The sequence below is a fragment of the Centruroides vittatus genome, unplaced genomic scaffold (genome assembly GCF_030686945.1).
Source record: "Centruroides vittatus isolate TY-2023 unplaced genomic scaffold, ASM3068694v2 contig_878, whole genome shotgun sequence".
In the NCBI taxonomy this organism is placed as follows: Eukaryota; Metazoa; Arthropoda; class Arachnida; order Scorpiones; family Buthidae; genus Centruroides; species Centruroides vittatus.
Genome location: NW_027122570.1, coordinates 1,731,919 through 1,757,666, shown reverse-complemented (window position 1 = coordinate 1,757,666; position 25,748 = coordinate 1,731,919). Strand labels below are relative to the sequence as shown.

Genomic DNA, 25,748 nt, shown 5'->3' with positions numbered 1-25,748 from the left:
TAGACTGAACGGAAAGAAAGTTCGACTGATAGCAGATATTTTAGAAGTTTGATTGGGGAGATATACTTTTGACGTGGATAAGAGATAACTAACTATCCACTGTAATAGCGAGGTTGAGGGCGAAGTTTTAAACGCGAAAACGTGTACATCGGACGTTGAGCGCCGCATTCCTGTAAGCCGAGAAGTTTGACAATGCCGTTTTGGAAAGTCAGTGGAATCACGCTCGACATTCCAAACGCCATTGTCAAACTTCTAGGCTTACAGGAAAGCAGCGCCGAACGTCCGACGTACACGTTTTCGCGTTTAAAACTTCGGCCTCAACCTCGCTAATAAAACGAATTTTTAGTTCAAAATCGAGCAACAAATTTTCAAAATCCTCTTCAGTCTCCGATTTAAGAAACCGAACAATTGGATTGAAAGTCTTACCGTGGAATTCTCAGGGTGCTTTTTAAAATTAATCTTAATGATGGTGATTTTGACAGGTAAGTTTCTAGCATGGATATTTTGGGATTGCTGAGACTTGGTGTACATTTTCGTTGTGTTCGAAGGTTAATAATAATAATAATAATAAACCAAGAATTTTTGAGGTAATGGCCACTAAGACATTAGCGTGAGGTAGGCCCTCGGAGGTCTACTACTACTTGGTATAAATGAAGACTTGAGTGACTTCGTCCTATTGGAAGCATGGCAGCATATAATGGCAGTTAACCGAAGATAAAATAAAAGACTGCGAGATATGGTAGTTATATTTGTATATCTTCAAATTCCAGCCTTTCATCAATTAGTTACAAAGTTGGAAGACCTAATTTTTGATTATTCCTCAAACTATGAACTTTGGCTGGTTGGGAATTTTAATGCACCTTGACTGTGCATTAAAATTCCCAACCAGCTGTGCTTTAATGCAGCTTGACTGTGGATACTATTTAATTTAAAATTTATTTTGTATACTAGTACTTTTTATATATTAACAGGACTTATTATACTGGAAAATATGGATGCAGATATTTTCAAGTATAATAAGTCCTGTTAATATATAAAAAGTACTAGTATACAAAATAAATTTTAAATAACGACAGAAAGAACACAAAGGACACGTAATAATTAAATGTGGACACTAATTATTATAGGAATATTATTTCAAATACTCGTTTATCAAAAGATATAATAGTCAATAAAAGATATGAACTACTTATTGATTTAGTGAAAGCTTATAATTTATACATACTAAACTGTCAGTACCAGTGTAATTTATCGGCGGATTTTATTTGTACATCTAAACTAGATGTCTCAGTGATTGATTTAGTGGGACTGGGTGAGGATTTGGTAGATGTTCTGCACAATTTCTTTATTTCTGTAGACTATATGTCTAATCATCATTTAGTAATTACTGTCATACAAATAGATATTGATTCAGACGAATTTAAAATAATCGATAAGACGGAAGGATTGATTTGGAGTGACGACAAACACAGTTTGTATTCTAAAACAGCACTGAATAGATATTTAAATGTTGTGTTAAATGACGACATTGAACATAGATACTCCAATATTTTGGAAATAATTAGGTCTTCAGTCAGGCAGTGTAGAATGATAACATATTCGGGAATAACAAAACTGCCTACCTCAGCATGGTTTGATAACGATTGTAAATTAGTGAAGAAACTAAAAAGTCATATACTGAGAGATATCTGAGGTCTCAAAATAGATTTAATAAAGTGTTGTGATTCAAAAGTGTCTTTCGTTCATTATGCAAGACGAAAAATAAGAAATATTGGTTAAGAGTTAATAATCAATTGCAATCCTCGCGATCCTCAAAACATTTTTGGTCTATTGTTAATGGGTATACTAGGGAGAAAAAACTTGTTAATCAAATTCCCATCTGTGACTGGGAATGTATTTTTATAATATAGCTTCTGCCATCCGAGTTCTGAGCTAATTTTGGATTTATGTTACAATAGTTTCTCTCCAATCTTAGATGAGCTGTTTTCGTTTTCTGAACTGAAAATCTCAATTCTTAAATTCAAAAAAGGATCAGTTTCTGTATAAACGGTATAAAAGATAAGTTTATTATATTTTTACTTGATGTGATGTGTTTGGAATTACTAAACATCTTCAATAAAATTAAAGAAACAGCAATTTTTCTTGATCATTGAAAGAACGTTCTGTTACAAATAATTTATGTAGAGAGGAGATAAACTGAATCCACAAAATTATTACCGAATTGCATTGTCAAATACTTTTAGGAAGTTATTTCTGGAATCTTGACGGATCGGTTGATACAGTGAATACTCGAATTTAATATAATTTCCCAAAATCAATGAGCTTTTGTTAAATGTAGAATAAATATATATAAAGTTTTTTATATATTTAATGGCTGAATACAGTAGGTTCTGTCAAGAAAGAGACGTAAAATTTATTCGATTTTAGTGGATCTAGAAAAGGCTTTTGACAGGATGAATTTTAATATTTTTGGGGAAAATTACATATATTAGGAGTCTCAAACTCTTTTGTTATTTTTCTTAAAAACTTATTTTTAATACAATATATTATGTGAGGAGGAACTCTGCAAATTGTAAAGATATTATGTGTGGTGGCGGTTTGCCTCAAGAGGAATTTTTGAGTCCTTTGTTGTTTATACTGTTTATCAATGATCTGCAAATGTTTGCTTGCTGAGGACTTTCTGGGTTAGCTAATGAAAATTTAGTATTGTTTATTATACGTCGAAAATGTGGTGTTACTGGCACATTCAAAGCTAGGTTTTCAACGAAAACTTTCCTTGTTTCTTAATTATACAAAAAGAAATGAGTTTTTAATAAATCTACAGAAAACGATAGGAATAGCCTTTCGCATGGAAACAGATTATTTAAGACCGATAAGATATTTGTTAATGACACTAAAATTAAATTCATCTTATATTTCAAGTATTTGGAAATATATTTTTCTTCTTTTGGCATGTATAATTACCGTTCTGACTTTATCGCGGAAGATATTCAGAATAAGTAAAATTGTTTGCTGGCTCTACAAAAGAGAACGAGAATAAGTTCACTAAAGAATACTTTTAAACTTTTTGATGATTTTATTAAATCTAAACTAATTCCGGTTTGGGGTTTGGAATTTTTCCAAAACTAGAAAAATTGTAGGTGAAATGTTTTAAGAGACTTTATAAAATAGAACGTTCATGTTCAAATTCTGCTTTGCGTCTTGAACTGGGAAGACCGCCATTGGAAATAAGTATTGTTAAAGATTCCTCTTGCTTTGGACAAAAATTCTCGAACTACCTACATATGATCTACGCCGAATTACCTACAACGCTTCGCTGATGGCATTTAATCCTGTTAAAAAAATTTAGCCTATTTCAGTTTAAAATATTCTATATAGCATGGGCCACTTTTTTTTTATTCTCGACCCAATAAGCTCCATTGTTAAGAACTTAATAATGTGAGATAGTTATGGAATTAAGAGATGTCTTTTACTCCAGTCTACCGAGCTAATTTTTCCGAAATATTTACGGGATGGTGTGCAGCAAATTGTTTAAATTGCGCTATTAGTTTTCCCACAAAAAGCCTTAATATATTCAGCTTAGAGTTAATAATTTTCAAATTTTGTTAAGTGGCCATCGAATTAATATATATAGAGATAAACCTTGCAGTTATTGTGGTAATGAAGATCAAGAACGTTTTCTTTCGTTTTCTTTTGTTTGGTTCTTGTCCAGTAGTGTATAAATTGAAATATTCTGTCCTTGGAGAACAATTCAAGCTTGATCACTTGAAAATTGTGAAAACTGACTATATTTAAAGTATTATCTAGTTTTTCTAAATCTTTTGAATTTTTATGTTAATATTTAATTGTGTATATTAAATAATCTTGGTTAACTAAATATGTTTCCCCCGTTGAATAAAATTTTTTTTTGAATCCGTACAAATGAACAGAATTGTTATCGTTATCATTGGGCTAAATTTTAATAATTTTACCAACATATTCTTTGTTGGCGAAATCTGAATCATAGTGAGGAAATGGAACATTTGTTATTCGTTTATTTTTTGCATCAAATACTTCATTATTTAAAATCATCGTTTATTTTTAAAATATTTTTAATTGACAATATTTTTACCTTTTACTGGAACATTAATATTTCCAATTCTTTTATTTTTTGCATTAAAACGCCATAAGAAAATTTCAAACATTTACTATCTAAATTCTGTAATTTTTAATCCGTTTCTTTAATAAAATTATTATTTCTCGAACTAAATCATTGATACCTCTTTCAAAGTTATTTTTATTAGCTATTTAATCCTCTTCTAATATTTTTAAAATGTATTTCTTTCTTTAGCAAAAGTTTTATAATCTTAAGTTTTAAATCAACAGTATTTTTTTGAGAATAACTATCTTTTCTATAATCGGAATCTAATTTTTTAATAACAATTATCTAAATATTCCATAATTACAGCATTCTCATCGGGCTGCAATTTAAAAAAATTCTAGTCCTATAAATTTCCACTGTCTTTCCTTAATCTCCAGAACGGAGTTAAATAGATGAATGACGAGACCAGATATCGAAATATCTTCGTCATGCATCTATTTAACTCCGTAGAAGCTCCAAACTCATCTAAACCATAGAAGCAGTAGACCTGTTTAAATGAACTTCCGATGCAAACCAGAAGTCACGTTATTTCAATTCAAAACGTTTCCTCTGAAAGCAGTTAATAGATGACCTTCACGACTCTAATTGTTAAAGGAAAAGTATGGTGTTCAAAGGCAAGAAAGTACTAATTTGAAGTGGAAAGGATATATTTTAAATTAAATAAATTAAAAATATGATAAAAAATTCCAGCCTGGCATTGTGACGATATCCCAATAAATAATTGCTCGTCATCTACGAGTATTAGACTTTTTAAATATTTTAATATCTTACCGTGCATATAATAATTTCCGTCATCTGTTAATTCAAATCCATTTCCTGGTGGACCTTGTAATTTTTCGTAATAATTTCCAAAAGAATACCAAACAAACATTTATTTAAGACGAACATTATTTTAATTTTTTTTTTTTTTGTTTGTTTTTGTTTCAAAACTCTTATTAACATATTCACAATTTCTTTTCTCTTCTCAACTAAAATAAAATAAAATCTATAACGTTCAGTTGGAGTTTTTATTAATTGTCAATAGAAATATACCTTCAATTATCAACATTATTATGGTTAGATACATATGAATGATTTATGGGATAAAATCTTCCCTGATTTGTATAATTAACTAAACATCCATACTCTGTGTTATTAGTGCTTAGACCAACAGCTAAGAAATCACAATAATATCTGAATAATCTAATTTTCTAGGTTTAAAGCTAACATTATAATACATGTTTGCTTAGAATAAATAACGACACTTCATCGTATATAAATTATCAAAATAATGTATTATTGTAAATTTGTTTTCTTTATTCCGCTATTGTAGAATAATTAAAGAACTTTTGATTTAATCTGTTGTGGTATTTCCGATTATTGTACCACTAAATACGTTTTGAAGATAATTTTTTGCCAATCTCTCTGACCACCAATTAATTTCAATATCTGATGAAGAATTCAAAGACAAACTATAAGGACCAAAGGATCTGGACTTAATCTAACATGTCAGAACCATAACGAAATGTCAGATATAATCACTTTATAATAAGGATTTTGTTCATCTGAATAAAACGTACCGTTATTTCCGATTTCCCCCAAAAAAGTCTGTTTGATATTACTTTTTAAAAACCATTAAAGAATCTAAACAATTGTTTCAAATGAATCGTTTAATTGCATTATTATTTTTAGAATTTATCTTTCAGCAAATTCCTTATAATTTTTATTAGGCTGCAATTTTCAAATTTCAGACCTCTACCTTCTTACTGATTGACTGTCCTTCGTCAGTCTCAAGAACGCAGTTATATAGGTGAAAATCGAGACGAGATTCTAAAACCGAGGTCCCGATACAGAAACTTTCGATCTGGACCGGAAGTTGCGTGATTTTAACTCATATTTTTCTTGAGAACGGAGATAAATAGATGGCCTTTTTGACTGGATTGTTATCAGGAAAAACATGATGAACAGGGGGAAGACACTACTAAAATTGAAAGATATGGAAGGCTTCTTCGTTAGTTTAAACTAGAGTATGATTAAAAGTTGCAGCCCGGCACTATGACGATGTCAGAATAAATTTGTCGCGTTTTCAAGATATATCTTCCTTTTAAATTAAGTGCTCGATCATTAGCTCCATCAACTATTAAACATTGCTTATTAGCAGATTCTGAGATATCGATGTAGAATAACATATTTGTATCCTCAGATATTGAATAATCTTTAGTGAAATTTATAAGACCGTTAAAATGATGAACTAAGGATGGTAATTCAGTTTCTTTAAATTTTCACCAATGTGTTCTAAAGTTCTGATCTTAAAAATAAGTTGCCAGTGTTTACTACTGTTACATTTTATTCTCTAATTAATGAATTATTTTGTTTTAAAAGTTTTAATTGGGGAAAAACATTGCTATTAAAATATTAATATTAAAGATTGAAACGATATTTTGTTGATTCTTTCTCACAAACAACAACTCTGTCTTCTGTACGCTGTTTATATTCAAAACTTTCAATCTCATTTATATAATTTTTAATATCTTTTAGCTCCCAAATCGCCTCCATTTATTTAGATTATATTTTTAGAAGCCTGTGCCATATAAGCTCTATTTAGCTAATATTTACTCAAATTTACTACGCACAAAAAGTGCCTGTTCTTTAAATTTATCATTCACCAAAAATGGATTTTTAGATAATATCTGCTCCGTTTTGTTTTTAACGAATTGTTTTGTTTTCTTCAATTTGACTTCCTTTGAAGTTAAAATACTTGAAAAATGTTTACAAGTTCAGATTAATATATTCTGCAGAAAAAATTTTAATGAGAATATTAGCAGCATATGTAAACCCACGTGTATCTATATCTTCAAAAACAGTAGTCATTTTGATGTAATTACTTCAATCAAGGGACTTTTAGGAAAAAGATATTATTGTGATTATTTACAAGTGAGTTATGAAAAGGGAAATGGAAAATACATGCCATTCAAAAACGAAATTTACTTTGATCTTTTAAAGGTGAACAATGTTTTGAATCACAAACATAAAAATATAAAAGGCCAGTGTATATAAAAATTTATGAAATTTTTTTAATATACCAACGAAATATTAATCGATGCGAATGAGAACCTGACAATCATAAATATGGAGAAGAACAATGTAAGAATGTTTGTAATGAGTAATGAATAATCAGCAATGTCTTATAAAAAGAAAAGAAGCTAATGAAGCGGAAGACTGTACTGAAAATTTTGGAGATAAAGGCGAAAAATGTAAATATAATTAAACAGAAAAATATTTATTTTTGATGTTGAAACGAAACAAGAGACAGGAACTCACAAAGTAAATTTACTTCATATGTCACGATTTTAATGGGAAAAAATATTTATAGATGAAAACTCGTTTTGTAATGGGTTATTTCATTAAAAATATATTAGAGTTACACAGATTTAACTTAATGTAAAAAGGGTTTGATTTTCGATTTTTGGGAAAATATTGTTTTGAAACCAAGATTAAAGTATTTACTATATAACGAAAAAATATACTTACTTATATGCAGTTCCTGATTATAATATAACGCTTATCGATTCTATAAATTTTACATTCATTAAATAAGGCTTCGTAAATAAATGAATGAATTAAAACAGATTTATATTATTATTAAGTAAGCAATTGTCGTATATTAATGTCTCTTTATAGTTGTAAGTTTCATGTCAAAATCGTTTATTTAATTAAAGTAATCTCGATTTTGTTTAGAATTACATTAGGCCTGTAAGTAGAGCGCACTAGTGAGTGCAACTAAAGTATGCACTCATTGACTTGTACTGTACATCTCTTTCAAACACTAAAACTTTCTTTTTCTCTCCATTTATTTTCAATGCCATTTTTTCGCTGCTCTCATTCAGTTTAATATAAGATACAGCAGTTCACTGGTTTTTAGCAAGTAGAACAGTATAATCAGCATATAATAAGCATTTTATAAAAATTAGCCTGGACGAATTTAAGTAGGCCTATACAAAAAACTTTTAAGAAAATTCTTGAATAGACAATACATACAAGATGTGTCTTTTCACTTAGTCCTTTCAAACGAGCTTGAGGAAATAATAATTCTACGGCGGAGTCGACCTTTTATTTGAGACTATTCGTCCACCTCTAAATGTAAAAATGTTAAAAATATCCCTCCAGAGGGATACATTGATATTTTTAACTTTTTAGCAGAGTCATGCCAGTTATCTGGCATGACTCTGCATTCATCAGGAAAAGTATGATGTACAGGGGCAATGCACTACTAAATTAGAGAGCAAGTATTTCGAATTAAAGAAATTACAAATTGCAGCCGAGCATCATGATACATGTTCTTTTCTTACCAAAGAAAAACAAGTCGTTAAGCTATGGCATGATCACTTAATGAAAGCTAAAAGAAAAAGTAAAAAGTCACAAATGACTTAGTCTTTACTTTCGGTTACTCACTTAAAGTTATCGCGAAAAATACACTCGCTAGAAATTCAACGGTTGGAGCTTAAGTCCTAGAAAATGCTTATGTAAGAGAAAACTTTTTCATACATTGTTCCTTATAATGTAAGCGAACAAACGACACAAAAAGTTTGGAGAAAAAAAAACGCAATTAAGGCTGTTGTCTTGTAAAACGGCCTAAAATTTGGAAGAACTAAGTTTTGTGAACGGTAGGCAAACGAATGGCATCAAGTGCTTTGAAAAAAAAGAAAGAAAAACGGAATTGGGGTGCCAGCATCACGGATCTGTCCAAGATGTAGAGAAACAAGTACTAATATTGAAAATCAGATATGCATGAAAGATTTGTATAAAAAACGAAAGAATGAATAAAATATAAAAGATGTGGTAAATAAATTAATACAAATGTGGGAAAGCGATTTCGATAATGATAAAGAAATCAAGTAATGCATGAAAACAGAACAAAAGAGAGATTCTGTAGCTTTATCAAATCCTACAAATGTGTCTTATGATGGCAGAAGCGAGCGAACGAAATTAAATTATGAATTCAAAGGGATTGAGAAAGGTAAATATATCAATGTCTGCTCCCAAAATGTAACATTTAATTATCCAATACTTCATCCGACAAAGAGTTTCTCTCTTAAAATAGACGATAAAAATTGTTTTGAATTAATAAAATGTGAAATACTTGCTCCTGAAAATATCATCCTGTGTTAAAACAAATAATAATTTTTCACATTTATATGTTATGTAAATCGTATTCGATGCACTATTAGATGCGCTCATTTTAAATAAAATCAAGTTGTAGAGAAAAAAAATGTACAGAATGCTATGAAATAAGAAATAAAGAACGTAATAAGTCTTATAAATAATTTCATGAACTAATATCAATTTACCTGCTTGGCGATGATGAAATGACATTTTTACTAGGCTAATGCCGATATAATTTTATTTGCGCTAAAATTCTATAAAAGTACTGTGAATTGTTTTCCCTAAAGAAGATTAAATAACACGTAAAACATTCATTCACCTGTGAAATATGTAGCCACAATATTTAATTAATTTATTATTGCAGGCGAAAGCCACATAACTTGTCGGAATTTTAAGCGCAAATTACTTCCAATAACATGGTAGACAAACCGTATCAGATATAATAGGCACCTCAATACAGAACCGCCGTTCTAGTTATGCTTCTTTATGACGAGAGTTCCTAGATATCGCGGCGGGTTTCTCATTATAATTACGGTCCATCATTGGCCGAGTGGATAAAACCACTGAATACTGGTAGTTGACCTATAAATGGACCTATTGGAAAAGCTGGACAGTGCTGGCAAATTTCAACTTATCCAACTAATAATTAACCATCAATATCCGATATCTGAAGTGAAAAAATATGAACAAATTATGGTAGAAATACTCGTAGTTGTAGTTGTTTTAATAGATTGTGACGATAGCAATTTTTAAGTTTTTCTTCCAGATAGAATCGATAAGGTTATACACAAAAAGGTTAAAATAATATGAGCGATTTCAAAACTTGTCTATAAAGGAACCAAAGATGTTGGAAAAAGTAAACAGACACATATTGAATTTGTCAACAAAATATCTTTTTTTATTTTTTTTTTGGTCTTAACTTGGTCTCATTTCGATCAATTTTTCTTTGGAAATTAGCAGTTTTTAGTAAATGTTGAAATTTTGATACTTTGATTTTGATATGAATTTTTTTAAATGAAAATTTGGTCCCAAATGTTTGAAAAATGACTATGATTGGTCGAATAAGTGAGGTGTTTTGGTAATTTTGAGAAAACAGTTCTGTCTCAGTGGTATCCATATACTACTTATTTTATTAACATAGAAAGTTTTTCACTTAATATTTGAAATTAATGATTTAGTGAATAATTACTGTTGCATAATATATTAAAATTTAACGATTTAAAAATATGTACCGTATTTTCATATAAAGTATTTCGATGCTCTAAGTTTTTAAATTGAAATCGATTAAATATTTTTAAAAAAGAGAAATTTATAGCAAATGCCTCATCAATCCAACACTCTTGGTTAGAACATTTTTTTGAGTATTTTTGTTGTTAAAGATTTATCTATGTTAAAATTTTTAAGATGCGAAACACGCAATATTATTATTTTGTAAAATATGGCTGGCGGAAATACAGTATTAAACGTAAAAACACGTAAACAGATAATAAAAATATCTTCTTTACTCGCCATGTCCAATCACCAAGAACAAACTATTCTCCACAGCAGAGACGACCTTTCTTTAGAGGCTACGCCTCTGCCAAATTATGTAAAACAGTCTAAAATGTCCACAGGTGACAATCCCTCACAATTAAAAACGTTTAATACTGTATTTCCGCCAGCCCTATTTTACAAAGAAGTCTTGTATTTTTAATTGTGAAGGGATTGTCACCTGTGGACATTTTAGACTGTTTTACATAATTTGGCAGAGGCGTAGCCTCTAAAGAAAGGTCGTCTCTGCTGTGGAGAATAGTTTGTTCTTGGTGATTGGACATGGCGAGTAAAGAAGATATTATTATTATCTGTTTATGTGTTTTTACGTTTAATAAATTATTATTTTGTTCAAATTGAAGAATTTAAATCTAACGATCGATTAGGCTTCGAAACACGTCCAAAAGATACAACATTGCGATATAACGTTGCTGAAATGTTTACAATTTAAATATAACAACTTCTCCCTTTCGGCTTTCCGTTTAAAAACTGCAAATATAAACTCTGAAAGATATTAAAAAATATCATTAAATTTTATTAGTTCAGAAGATAACATCTCAATGTCAGATGATAAAATAATGGCTCTGCAAATACGATAACGCTCCTACGTACGATGCATAAAATGTATACAAAATTACATATATTAGTAACGTTTAATAATTTACTGATATTGTGCAGCTAATAGCCAATAATTTCTATCGGAAACGCCATTGAAGCGAAATAAAGTTTCTGTTCCCGGAGGGAGAGATAAAATGATAAAGTGGCTTCAGATACGTTGCTCATATAGCTTTTTTTCTTAATAACAGAAATTCATGAAGTAAAACTTATTTTCTAGAGTAGTTTCAAATCATTATAATTAAAATGAATATAGATTATTATTATTGTTCGTGTAAGCTATGTATTTTTTTTTTTTTTTCCTTTTTGACTTTTTCCGTCCCGTGGACAATAAAGAAGGCCTTTTATTCATACCCAATGTGGGTTCGGCCGGACAATGTGAGAAAAGGCCTGTGGTATCCGGGATACACCACCCCCTGTAGACCAACCGACCATCCGGCCTAAGATTGCAAATTCACCGACTTTTTTATTACCGATAAAACGGTAAACTTTTAAAATGTTATCGGTAAATTTTTAATTTGGATTACAAATACAAAAATTAGGGCAACATTGATTGCTTAATTGCCGAATCAACGGTGACTCGTCAACTAAACAATCTTTAGTAGCCCATGACCAATTAAATTCCTTTTTTTTTTCCTAATTTGAAAAGTAAAAGTTTCGTCGCCGAAAAATTGAGCAGGCTGTAATTGTTTAGTTACCACGAATAAACAGTGGCCAGTGAGAACGCTCGCATTTAAATAAATGTTTTTCATTTTGTCAATTACAATGTTACTCGACTAAAATCGTTATTGCACTCAAGATGTTACCGGTTAAATACTTCATAGAATTTTCCTAAAATAAGACCTTTGTAAAACGAAGAATTTCTTGATTTCCTTGAAATAATTGATTATACAGAATTACATCTATTGTTTCCAATATAACATTATCCTAACAATAAAATCCCAGTTTTTTAATTAATTTTCCCGTAATTATTAATTATTTTCTGAAGTCTTTAATCGAATTAGTAATTGTTTTATATTATATAGAGTTTAAAACATGAACATATCTATTAAAATCTTCTATGTAAAATTCACAATATATAACATAGTTTTAAGAATTAATTAAAATGATTGTACTATACAGTGAAATTTGATACAATACGGTAAACCGACTTTAGACTAAACTTTATTCAGGAGCCTGGAGGTGAGACATGGTCTCTCAAGAAAAAACGGAGAAAATAATGTTTAGACAAGAAATAAATACTATATACAAGTGATTAAAAAATACAATGCAAAATTTCAATCAATTATTTAATAAACAAATAGTGTTTTTATAACAAAAAATGCAATAAATGATTATAAAAATTATATATACCCCACAAATTGTTATTTTGCATTTTCGGATTACCATTGTGAATTAGGCTACTTCATTATAATATACTCTTGAATTCTTTATTAGCACTGTGAAAAAAACAACAATATTGTAATTAATCGAGTCTATTCTTCTATCTACATTAGCAAAAACGCTTCTCGTCTTTACTACATCAGGACCGTATATCGGTTGGTTTACATCTGCCTCGTACTCATTTATAAATCGTCGTCGATCCAATTTTAATCCGTTCTATACTGGCAGCAATTCTAGTTCTAATAATTCTGTATTAATCATTTAATAACGAAAAATATGGTTCAACAGCAGTTCCGATTATTTATTTTGTTTTTATTATTTAAAAATTCTCTTTATCCTTCCGGAAGTAACGTCACAAAATAAAAGAAAAAAAGGAGTCCAACATGACAGACCGCACGTGATAAGTTTAAATTAGTTTCGTTTTTCGTATTTTCGGTGGAGAGTGTGAAGTAGTCGACCTTAAACAAACAAAATCCCTAAAGTGAATGTAATAAAACAGTAATAACGAAAGAAAAGAAGTCCCTACAATACTTTTGTTTTGTTATTTAAGTATGCAGAGATAAAGAGTAACTTAAGGACGAAGGAAACAGAAGAAAAAAGAAAAAATACGTTGGTATCTAGATCATTATGGTTGAGTGGGATAATTGTAAATGATTTCCCACTACTTACAATTTTTTGCAACTTATGAAAGCGCAGCTGGTTTTTAGTGGCTGTGAAACTAAAATTAATCATGTACTGTATACATCTGCAATCATCATTTCCAGGCTGTATTAGTAGAGATAATAAAAAGCAGTTTTAAAAATCCATTTATATTTACCCCATCTAATGGAAGTATTGTGAGAAATAATTGTAAATTCCACAGTTTTTGTGTTAAAGACTCGTGAAGATATCTGCAGCAGGAGAAATTGTAAATGAAATGAGAGAATCTTTCAGATGTGAAATTAACAAAATTGGATTATTTTATTTTATCAAACAGATAAAAATCGAACAATAAATTTGCATTAATATACATCAGAATATGCTCAAATAAAATAATTTAATACAAAACTTTTGTTTTTAGTATTTTTAACAAGGAAAGGCCACAAGTTGTCATGTGTACTTTTTAATAAAGTGTATTTATCGTGAAGATTTCGGTGCCCTTCATAAGCAGGTTAAATTGTTCGCGTAAATATATAATACAAGGAAAAAACTTGAAAAAAGAAATACGTGCGTAATTTATTAATTAGTAGTTTGCCTGAAAATTTTGAGGTTAATGGCGTGGGGTGTTCATTAGTTTCTTAACTAGGATTTGATTTTTATTTTGTTTGTATTTTTTGTAATTTATATAAAAATAATCCACTTTTTAAATTTAATTGAATAAAATATTTTTTGCCTTATTTAATTTTTCAGTCATTATAAATTTAATATTTTGTCTTTAGTTAAAAATGCAACTTACTGTTTTTTATCTTTCGTTTTTTTTCTGTATTTATATTTCTATGGCTTTCTGACCAGAATCTAACCTATGAATTATTGGAAGTACATGTGCAAATACAAATGCCATTGTTAACAATCCTAATTATAGTTTTGCATGTAACGTATAAATGTATAACAAGAACATAAGATTAAAAAATAGCACGTTGGATTTTAATTAAAGAGAAAATACTAAGTTTATAACAGATTCCTCCTTTATGTATGTTCGAGGAATTATGAAAGAAATAAAAGTCTATATCAGGTGCTATATAAACATCTGATATAGGCTTTTATTTATTTATTTTTACTTATTTCTTTTTCTCTTGTATTCCTTGATTTCCTTGAAATAATTGATTATACAGAATTACATCTATTGTTTCCAATATAACATTATCCTAACAATAAAATCCCAGTTTTTTCAAATCAAATTTAACATGACAATCAAAGATAAACCTGTATAAGGCTTATCTTTGATTGTCATGTCACTATACAAGAGCAAAAGAAATCTTTCCAGCATGGTTTGGTTAGGTTTTGCACTACAACGAACACAAATACACCAGATATTACGTCACCACAACACGCACCAATATCATTGCTATCTGCAACCAGCCTAATATGTATAGGATGTTGCACAGTAATTGGTTGATGCAACACGTTGAAATTTTGCAGTTTTTGTGTTACTTTTCCAAAACAGGGAGATAAAAGATATACCTTAATGTACTCCTTTACTAATTAATGCAAAAATATGGCACGAAAATCTAATAGTAGCAGTAATCGCATTTTTAAATGATACATTCTAATTGTGGAACCAAAAAGAAAAAAAAGGATACCTCTTTATTAATAAATAACATAAAATACAAGAATAAATTTTGTATTTTTGAATAGAATTTAAATACAAAAATAGAACCATAAAGGTGACCTTCATTAAAACACCCAAGATTGTCGAAGTGAATTGGAGAAATTTTTTAATTACACCAGACGACACTAATGATGCAAATGTAATCACAAAATTAAAAATAATTATAGCGTTTATCAAGATTGTATTAGTACAACTGGTAAAGATAAATCAGTCTTTATCCAGTTTGTTCAGGTTGTTGTTAATTAAAAAGATGCAAAGCTAAATTTCTACTATCCGTTTATGGATATCAGTAAAACAAGAAAACCTCAGATTGAATGTCTGCGATGCAATATTTCTGAAAAATAGAGCGAATCAAAAGAACTATTGTGGAAATACGGATTTGAAAGAACTCCCTTGGAATGTGTTATGAAAAAAATAAAGAACATGTATGAATCATCTTTTGCAATTATCCGAAACATTTACGAGAATGATAATAAAAAGAAGAGGAAAGGATATAGAGTTAAGGAAACTCTGTGGAGAAGATGAAACGTTGATATTAGAAAGTAAATAAGAAAAGAAAGCCAGTAGACAATAAATATAGAGGAATTCTCTTCGTCGCTTTCAATTCTTCGGAAAGATGTCATCTGGACGATAATGTAACATACAGTACATCATACATTACAAATTCAGAAAGACTTCTACAAGCTTCATTTAATTTTCCGACTTAATCACAGAAGAACTCGATCATCATAGAACTGAAAGATGATTAAAAAATAAACCAGAAGAGTGAAAATTAGCTTTAAATTTTCTCAGTTCTGATGGTGATGATCGGTTATGTTTGATTCAACATTTGAAAGTAACAAATAAAACAAATATGAATAGTAAAGTAGACAATTTAATGCTATTTAAATAAAATAACTTTTTAAAATCTAATATATCGAAAGAGACTATATAATTGTATTTCAACAAATCATAATATTACTGTTTAAAGTTATGTTACATACTTTCTATTACATACTTTCTAAGAACTAATTTTTGTTCCGAAATTAAATAATTAAATATTATAATTATTACAAATGAAGGGGGCGTGTTCATCGGTCGAGGCTGCTGGCGCTTTTTCCTGTGCTCCTGGTTTATCTATACTAAGCCTAAGCAACATACGTTTTTGTCTCTTATTGTTGTTAAAAGTTTAAATTTATAACTTATTAAGATAAATTATTTCAATAATAACATCATTATTAAAAATGCAACGTTCTCCACCTAAGCGGGGAAGGCCTCCAATAAACCGTGCCAAACCGGATACCAAGAAGAACCAGCCTCTCTCGTCAAATTCCAAGACAATATTGGACTTTAACTTCAACTCTGGAAAAAATCTTCATAATGAACCTAGTGATGAAATGAATCTCATCTTAAATTCATCGCAAATTAGTGTAAATGACATTTCAGGTGAGTCAACTAAATCTGACCATTATCTCTCTACTAAACCGGATAAATTTCCAGACACTTCTACTTCAGTGTTATGGAATAAAATATCGGATTTGATTAATACTGCTAACGACAAACTCTTTAGACAAATGGTTATGATAAAACAAGATCTCGAAACTATTCACGAAAATATCCGTGAAACGAAGGACCACCAGCTAAAAATGGAGGAACAATTAATTAACTTAAAACAACAGGTAGATAAGTTACAAATTAATAAGGATTGCATTCAATTTAAAATGGACTCGTTAATTAACGAACATCGCTACAATAACATTATTATGTACAACTATCCAAACCATAAAACCACCTCAAGAGCAGAAATACATAATTTTATTACTTCTCTTTTAAATTTACAAAATATAGCTCAAGAGGATATACTAGAGATAGTTCAACTGTCTAAAACGCCCAATATAACATTAAGAGTTACTCTCAGCAATAATAAAATTAGAGACCGTATTTTTACTACCATTATACGGAAAAAACAACAAAACTTATTAGAAGAATGGAATAAGTTACAAATTTCTCCGGACTTAAATAATAATTCAAGAGCTAGACGGAAATCTTTATTACCAACTTTCTACGAACTACGTAAACAAAATTCGCAGGTTAAACTGCGTAATGATATTCTATTAATCAACCATGAAAAGCTAACCTACAGTTTAACCTCTGGAAAACTGGTACAAGTAGACACTTTTCTTCCATCGTCAAGAATAGATATAACTAAATGACAAATCATCAAACAAGATAAACTTCAAGTCTGTAAAAATTTTTTTCTAATAATCAATTTCTTACTATTATCAATTGGAAGAGTCAGGGCAATTAGTTATCAAAGTTAAACAAGTAATTGACAATTTATTAATTCTATGGGCAACAATGAAAACATCAAATTTGAATATTCAATTTAAACTCCACAACACCTTTGTAAATCTTATCTATTATGTAAACCCAATATGGGGACTGGATTACTTATACAACCTAGAAATTCTGCATTTACTTCCATAGCAAGTCACTTCATCCTGAAAATACCATACCTGGATACGCCTTCCGTTATGAGTCAAGTTTTATCTGGGCTTTCCCCAGATATTAAAACGTATTATAAAATTCTACTACAATAAATACAAATGTGTAGATAATACCGATTTTGTATATTAAGAAATGATAAAGCAGTACGATAACGAGAAATAAACAGGCAGCCTCGGCATTATAAATTTTGAGGAATCTTAAATACATTTGGTATATCAGAATTACTGTTCACAGATACGATTCAAGTCTGGAAACTCGCTTACTTACTGCCAATTATCCCAAGCTGATGACACCTCTATGCTCCATTTACTTCAAATTGCCAAGAACTAACCAAACTGTGTGAAAAATATGACATTACAAGAATACGCAACGATGGATTACTTCTCGACTTTAAAATTAACCTAAACTTCATCAGCAGAAAGGATACCCATAAAATTTGTTACTACTTTGTTAAAATCACTGAGAAAATCTTGGTAACATCTAATTATTTGTTGCTGTATGTTTGGGCTAATCCTTTATAATAATATATTTTAAAGGTACTATCAGTGCCTCACAATAAATTATGTTGGTTAATAGTCACTACAAAATTATGTAATATGTATTTTTATCATGTATTAATTCTTTCAGTAGTACAGTACATGTATTTGTACCACCCCCTTACAGGGAAACTTTCCCTGGCAAATAAAATTATTATTATTATTATTACAAATGAAAATTCAATTAATTTTCTTTACAGTTCAATTAAAGAAAATTAATTTCAAATTGAAAAGAAATTCTTTTGTTATTAAAATATTGGGAAATGTCAATAAATGGCGACAAAAATTTAAGATTAGCGTTGAAAATGACTTAAAGAATGTTATTTTTGTATTCCAACGTTTATTTTAAAATTATAATTACTATATAAAATATATGGGCAAGAGTTAATGTATTTAAAAAGTAATTAATTTTATTTTGCGCCTTCTAGAAAATAATTTGAATTTAAAAATTCAAACTTTTTTTTACTAAAAATTTAATTTCTTTAAAAATGGATTTTATTAATGACATTTTTAAAGTACAGTCTAACATTTATTTTTCTTTTGATTATTTTTAAAATAATTTAAATCTAAGAATGTTGTAGAAATTTAAATGACTAGTAAATATTCTACCTTTTAAGTGCTGTTTTAGAGACTATTATATTCTTTAGTAAATATTTGTCAATTTTGTTGATACTTCTATTAGAACACACTCAAATCTTCCTTTTAGTTTCTGGCATTTTCAATTTTCTTTAAGTTTGTATATTATTGATAAGAAGTTTTAAAATAAAATACCCTGAATAGATTTTTTAGTTTTAAAATTACGATAACAAAAATTGTAAAGTATAATAATAGTATTATAGTTATAATTTTGTAATATTTTTTGAATTATAAACGTTGACTGAAGGAGATGATACAAAAATTACTTCACGATATAGCTTCCAGGTAGGGAATTTTATAAAGTAAAATCAAATATATTGTTGTCGATCGAAAATGAAATAACATTGTCTTATTATTTATAAACTTTTTCTTTTACATCTCATTGCATTGTTTACAACACAATTTTTATGTAGTGCATTTTTGTCAAGAATATTAATAAATAAATAAATATATTTTATATTAAAATAATTAATTAACTGAAAGCATTTTAATAAATATATTTAACCAAAAAAATTTAATGGTATTATTTTACAATGATTTAATTAATATGTACTGTGTACATTCATTACTTTATACGAAAGTTACTGAATATCAATATTAAAATAGCGGAAGGAAAGAGCAAGATGTTTTTTTTAATTAGTTTAATTTAATTATATAATTTTTATATCCTGAAAGATACTTTTTAAAATTATCGATCGAGTCTCTGTCAACGAGGTTTCCAAAAACATCATCTAACAGAATGGCAAAACGATAATTATTTATGATTTTAAGCTTTAAACGTGATTATAATATCCATAAATTTAATAATTTTATTAATTTTATTAAAAATTTCATTTATGACATTGGTTATTATGAAAAAATACTTTATAATATAATTTAATACAAAGTTTAAAATGAAAATTATGTAATTTAATCAAGTTTTATGCAAATCGATATTAAAAAATATTTTGTTTAATGTTGCGTTAGATTGATAAATTTACGAAGTGTTCTAGAAAATAATTAATATTTTTTTCTAAATAGGAAAGATTTGAATTAAACAAACTTTCTTTTGAAACTTTAACGATTTCTGCTTATAGATAGAACAATGTCTTTATATTATAATGAATCAATTAACTTATTTTTACTTAATTCTCCGATATAAAATTAGTTTCTATGAAAGTTAAGATGTTTCATTTACAATATTTTTGTTTCAAATAGGTATTTGGAGAATGGGTTCTAGGAGGAGCCGCGTGCAAAATTATTGTTTACGCTCAAATTGTGACTTTGGCAAGCACAACTTTCATACTTACTACTATGAGTTATGACAGATATCAAGCAATTTGCCGACCTTTGACATCTGCGGGAGGAATAAGACAAGCCAAAATTATGATAGCCGTATCCTGGATGTTAGCCTTCATCTTGGCAATCCCACAGTTGTTTATATTTGTTCAGGTATATTTTGAATTTAAATGTTTAATATTGTTTTAGTTTATTAAATCAATATGCCTAATTTATTTCATTGAATATACTTTATATTTACAAATTTCAGTAAATAATTCAGCACATATATAATGATTGAAATGTGAAAATGCAAGAAAATATAAAAATATTAATAAGATTTCATTAATTACGTTATTAAAATTTTTGAAATAATTTATTAATTTTCTGAATAGTTTCTTCTATTTAAATGCAAATATATTCAAATTAAAATCGAAAATATATCAGAACAAATGAATAAATTTATACAGTAATATACTTTTATACATTGTTTTATTCTTAAACTTCAATTTTATCGAAAAAATAAAATTTATATATATCATCATATCATTCAATGTAGTCATTAATATTTTTAAACAGAAGATAATTTAACAACTTTCTTTTTAAATTCGATTTTATAGCAGTTGATTGTCAGAATGTAGATATGATGAAGGGTGGTGTCGAGGTAAGACAAAGAATGAGAGGACTAAAAAGGAGTGTACAGTACGTCAGAGCACAAGACACGTTCAAACTGTAGTGAGGACCAGAGTACCACTTCCCCTTAACAGAGTTCACATAACTTCACTCACCTCTCGCATAGCAGAGGAGAGGGCGCGACGATTTCAAGAGTAAAGGTCACATTCAAAACTTCCTAACAATCTCTCTGTCAGTGTGCCCAGAGTCTGAGTCTGCGTATACACTGAAACTAATCATTTGATAATTTTCTTTACAAGCACTCTCGTATCCATTGTGATATATATATATATCGTGTTATCGGTCTTCACTATTATAAATAGTTACCGCTGGTTCTATCTAGACTTTGTTTACCAAGCAGCTTGACGTTCGCTTCATGTTTTCTTCTCGGGAGAGCCTTCGTTAGCATATCCGCTTTCACCTCTGTGGTAGGGATGATTCTGTTTTAATTTCGCCCTTTTCTTAAGCTTCACGGGAGAAGTGATACGTGATATCAATGTGATTACTTCTCCCATGATGAACGATATTTTTGCTCAGCTGAATAGCGCTCTGACTGTCGCAGTGAACTATTGTTGGTGTATTCACATAACTTTCAAATCCCATTTCTCTTAGCATTTTTCTCATATGGATGACTTCCTTGGTCACGTCGGAGAGGGCCACTTGTCAGCGGACTCCTTTATCTGGCGAACTCGACACGCCCAGATCTGGCATTTACAGCTAGCGTGTTAAGCCGTTTTTGCTCTAATCCAGGTATCGTTCATTGGAAAATGGCCAAGAGAGTATTCGATACATTCAAGCGACTGTAAATTATGGTCTAAACTACGAGAAGTGCGATCAGAAGCTGTACGCACATGTGGACTCAGATTGAGCCGGAGATATTGACGACCGGAAGTCTTCATCAGGGAACATGATAATTCTAGCGAACGGACTCATTAGTTGGGAATCAAGAAAACAAAAATCTGTTGCGCTTTCGACGATGGAAGTGACGATGACACGCAAGCTTATATTAATTGATCCAGTTCCAGCGGATTTAAATGCATCTTTTCCTGCAGTTTGTATTTCTTTGTGGAGATCTTGATTTATCTCTATAAATTTTCGTACAGTCGCTACACATATGTGCGGTGGCTCCTCTATCAAGACACCAGTGCGTTGAGTTTGGAGGTTGGGCCGTTTGTACTGTGACCGTCATAGTGTCATTCTTTTTGCGTATATTGTTCCTTTGTGAATAACTGTTATTACTTCTATATTCAGCTGCACGGTCGCCTGGTATACCACATATGTAGCATGTTCCTGTGAATTGTGAAGAAGAACGATTATTTCCTTTTGGGTAGTTTTGTCGGAAAGAACTTTTCTTTTGTTTCGATCCTATGCACAGTGCACTTTGTTCGACTAAAAACTCTTCCTTCTCTTGCCGTCTTATTTCTTCTTCAATTAATTTTATTCTTAACAATTCAGGTTTCTGTATGTTGTCTCTGGACTCAATGGCAATTCGAAATGTCTCGTATTCATCGGGCAATGAATTTAGTAACATTATAGATAGTAACTCACTTGGAATCGGGATACCCGCTTCTTCTAATTGTTCAGCCTTTTCTATGAATTCACTTACATGTCTCTACATTGATTGTTCAGTTCCCTTTTTCATCTGATAAAGCTGTCTGTATAGTACTGCCCTTTTAATTCGACCTTTCGATTTATGTATCCTTTCCAATTCATCCCATGCTTCTTTGGAAGTTTCTGTCCTCTTTATATGGCTCAACTGGTTCTGCTTAATGCCTAGTAAGATTAATGCTAAAGCTTTTTCATTTTTTGTTTGCTAATCTATTCGTCCAGGATCGGCGTCTGGTTTTTCTATGGATCCATTTACCTACGACCAAAGTTCATTGAAAACAAGTATGCTCGTGATTTGTAACTTCCACGATTCGTAGTTGCCATCATTGAGTTTATCTACATGCTGTACTCCTCACACTATTCATGGCGTTGTTCGTTGTTCAAACAGGTTATGCCTTTCGTAAACAAACAAGTATATATCACTTACTTGAATCTCCAATTAGATCCTTTCCATATGGTAAATTTCGATCATTAAATCCTTAAACAACCATGCTCTGCTACCATGTCAGAATGTAGATATGATGAAGGATGGTGTCGAGGTAAGACAAAGAATGAGAGGACTAAAAAGGAATGTACAGTACGTCAGAGTACAACACACGTTCAAACTGTAGTGAGGACCGGAGTACCACTTCCCCTTAACAGAGTTCACATAACTCCACTCACCTCTCGCATAGCAGAGGAGAGGACGCGACGATTTCAAGGGTAAAGGTCACATTCACAACGTCCTAACATTGATAAATATAAATAAGTTCTTATTTTAACATTTAATTAAGAGAAATATTAACAGCAGTTCAACGTATATACATTATGAAATCAAATAAATTTATAAAGCTTACGAATTATTATAAAGTTTTTCGTTTTCGAACTGAAAAATTTGTTTTATTTTATTCGTTTAATCTTCCAATGATTTAAGCGAATAGGAATAATAAAATTATTTAGTTTCATTAAAAAATTTTTATATTATTAGTAAATTGTAGCCTAAATGTTTGACAAATTTTTATTTTACACTCTCAATAAATTATTACATATAATTTCTGTGAAGTTTGTGAAGCAATTTATTTATATCAATATTTGAATAGTTGCTTAATTATGTTTAAATGAAGTTTGTTTATTTTAATTTTCTTGCATTTTTAATAGCGAAGAAATTTTACTAAATGATCTGACATAAAAATATTTTATGAAATTACAGAAAGCACAAGCATGAAATAAGTTTAAATGATAATTAATACATGGTATAAGAAGTCAATTTCAATCTGAGAGGCATCTATGGGATTTATATAGGCTACTTTTACTGAGGATTGATGCGAAATACTCGATTGCTAATTATTTATTAGATTATTTACAGAAACTGTTTTAATATAGTAAATCCTCTGATTTTATATCTTTATTTCTGTCGGTATGATCATTCAATTTATTCGTATTATTGATATTTATTACTATACGAAAGGAAATTTTTATTAACACTGTTTTTTTCATATTTTCGCGTTTCTAATTCAAAACGGAATTACCTATTTTACCTTTAATTTTTTTTAAGGTGGAAGCTGGAATTACTGAAAGTGGACGCGTACGATACGAATGTGTCAGCCAAGGTTATACTGCAATTTGGCAAAGGAAACTATATTTTACATGGCTCACCACATATATCTTGATTATTCCGACGTTTTGTATCTCGTATTGCTACGTTAATGTTCTTAGAGCTATTTGGGAAGCCGGGAGAGGTTCCCAAACGATGTCTCTTCGAAGGTCGATTAATGCCGCATCTACCATACCGAGAGCCAAGATTAAAACTTTAAAATTAACAATATGTATTATTGCCAGTTTTGTTATTTGTTGGACTCCTTATTTCGTGGTACACAACATTCGCATCTATAGCAATTATTCTATAAAGGTGCCCAAAAAAATTATAATTGCCGCAGAAACGTTAGCCCTTTTCAACAGTGCTCTTAATCCCATCTTTTACGGATATTTCAACGTAAGGGTTCGTAAAGGTTTCATGGAAATTATATACCGTAAAAAAGATTTTAAAAGTTGTATTTCGAGTCAATCGTATAGCGGTCACGGAAATTCTATAGAAACACGTTGTAGTAATGGTCCTTCTATGCCTCAAAACGAAAACATTACACTTCAAAATAGACCACCTATTGAAACTGTAGTGTGTACCTGCGAAGAAAAGGATCATTTCGCTACAACTTGTTTGTAAAAGTATAAACTCGAAGTTACGGAGGCTATTAATATTTTACAATAAGAGACTATACTTGATGAATTTATTCAAACAATTTCCAAAATATAATTAACATCGATATGTTGTTTTAGAAATGGATGTTCAATATATCTTTTTTTCTTTAGAAAATTGTTGTTAATAATTTCAATTTTTATTCAAAGTGCAATTAAATATGTTCTTCTGAAGTTCGAATAAAATTAAAAAGAAAGATTGCTGTCGATTTGTAATTATTTTATTTCACAAATATCTAACAAATTTATAATGATGATATTCTGTATATTTTCAAAATAATATCAGTAACTTATTTACATTTGATAAAATAATGATGACATTATTTTAAAGAAAATTACATTAGAAATTACTGATGTTATTGGTATTATTTTAAAAGAAAATTACTATAAAGCTCGAGAAATTGATTATCAATTATTCTGTCTCTTCGAATGGTATCCAAACAACTATTTGACACTATTCAGACTAATTTATAGGAATTCACGTTGATACTGATTTATAATAAAGTCAACGTGTGTACGAAATGTAATAAATGTGGTAAAGCGCTTCTGAAAAAAGGAAAAAAAATCGCATATTCAAGTTACTAATTTTGATGTAATTTAATTCTACAATATCAATAATTGTAATTCAAATGATGTTTATAAATATAAGTTACAAAATAAAGTGTTTAGCATATCATTCGTATTTACTAGTTTTGAACAAATAATTAAAATTATTTACAGTTCAAAAATGTTATAAATTTGAATCTTTACATGTTAATTCACGCCGTAAAAAAATAACTCGTATACTACCTTTGCATCTATATTAATTAATATAATTTTCATTATATTAAGATTAAAGTTTTCAATTTTTAGTGTAAAATAAATAAAAATGCATTAATTTTACATATTTCAATACATATCTAAAATATTTTTAAAATTAATGTTTTTCACTACATTGGCATTCCTTAGGAATACAATGATTATCCGTACTTAAAAATAATAATTAATTTCGTTTTGTTTTTAAACAATCTTTTAAGCGAAATAAACGATTTATATAGAAAACAACATATACATAAGAATACAAAAATGGGAGAAAATCTCAAGTATTTTGAGTGAAATGAAAATTACGTTTGCTAATAGAGAGAAAGGCTGCGGCCGACGTTTTCAATGCGAAAACGTGTACGTCAGACGTTCAGCGCCACCTACCTATAAGCCTAGAAGT

At 29.5% G+C, this 25,748-nt stretch overlaps 1 protein-coding gene across 1 annotated transcript in view; it reads left to right on the top strand.

The window, feature by feature from the left end:
* Positions 1 to 24,694, top strand: part of LOC136983212 (neuropeptide S receptor-like) — a 58,376-nt gene extending 33,682 nt beyond the window's left edge. Inside the window, exons 2-3 of the mRNA XM_067279897.1 lie at positions 19,976 to 20,209; positions 23,850 to 24,694. Of these exons, the coding sequence (XP_067135998.1) occupies positions 19,976 to 20,209; positions 23,850 to 24,515 (900 nt within the window). The 3' untranslated portion in view covers positions 24,516 to 24,694. The remainder of the gene's footprint in view (positions 1 to 19,975; positions 20,210 to 23,849) is intronic.
* Positions 24,695 to 25,748: the final 1,054 nt, after the last annotated feature.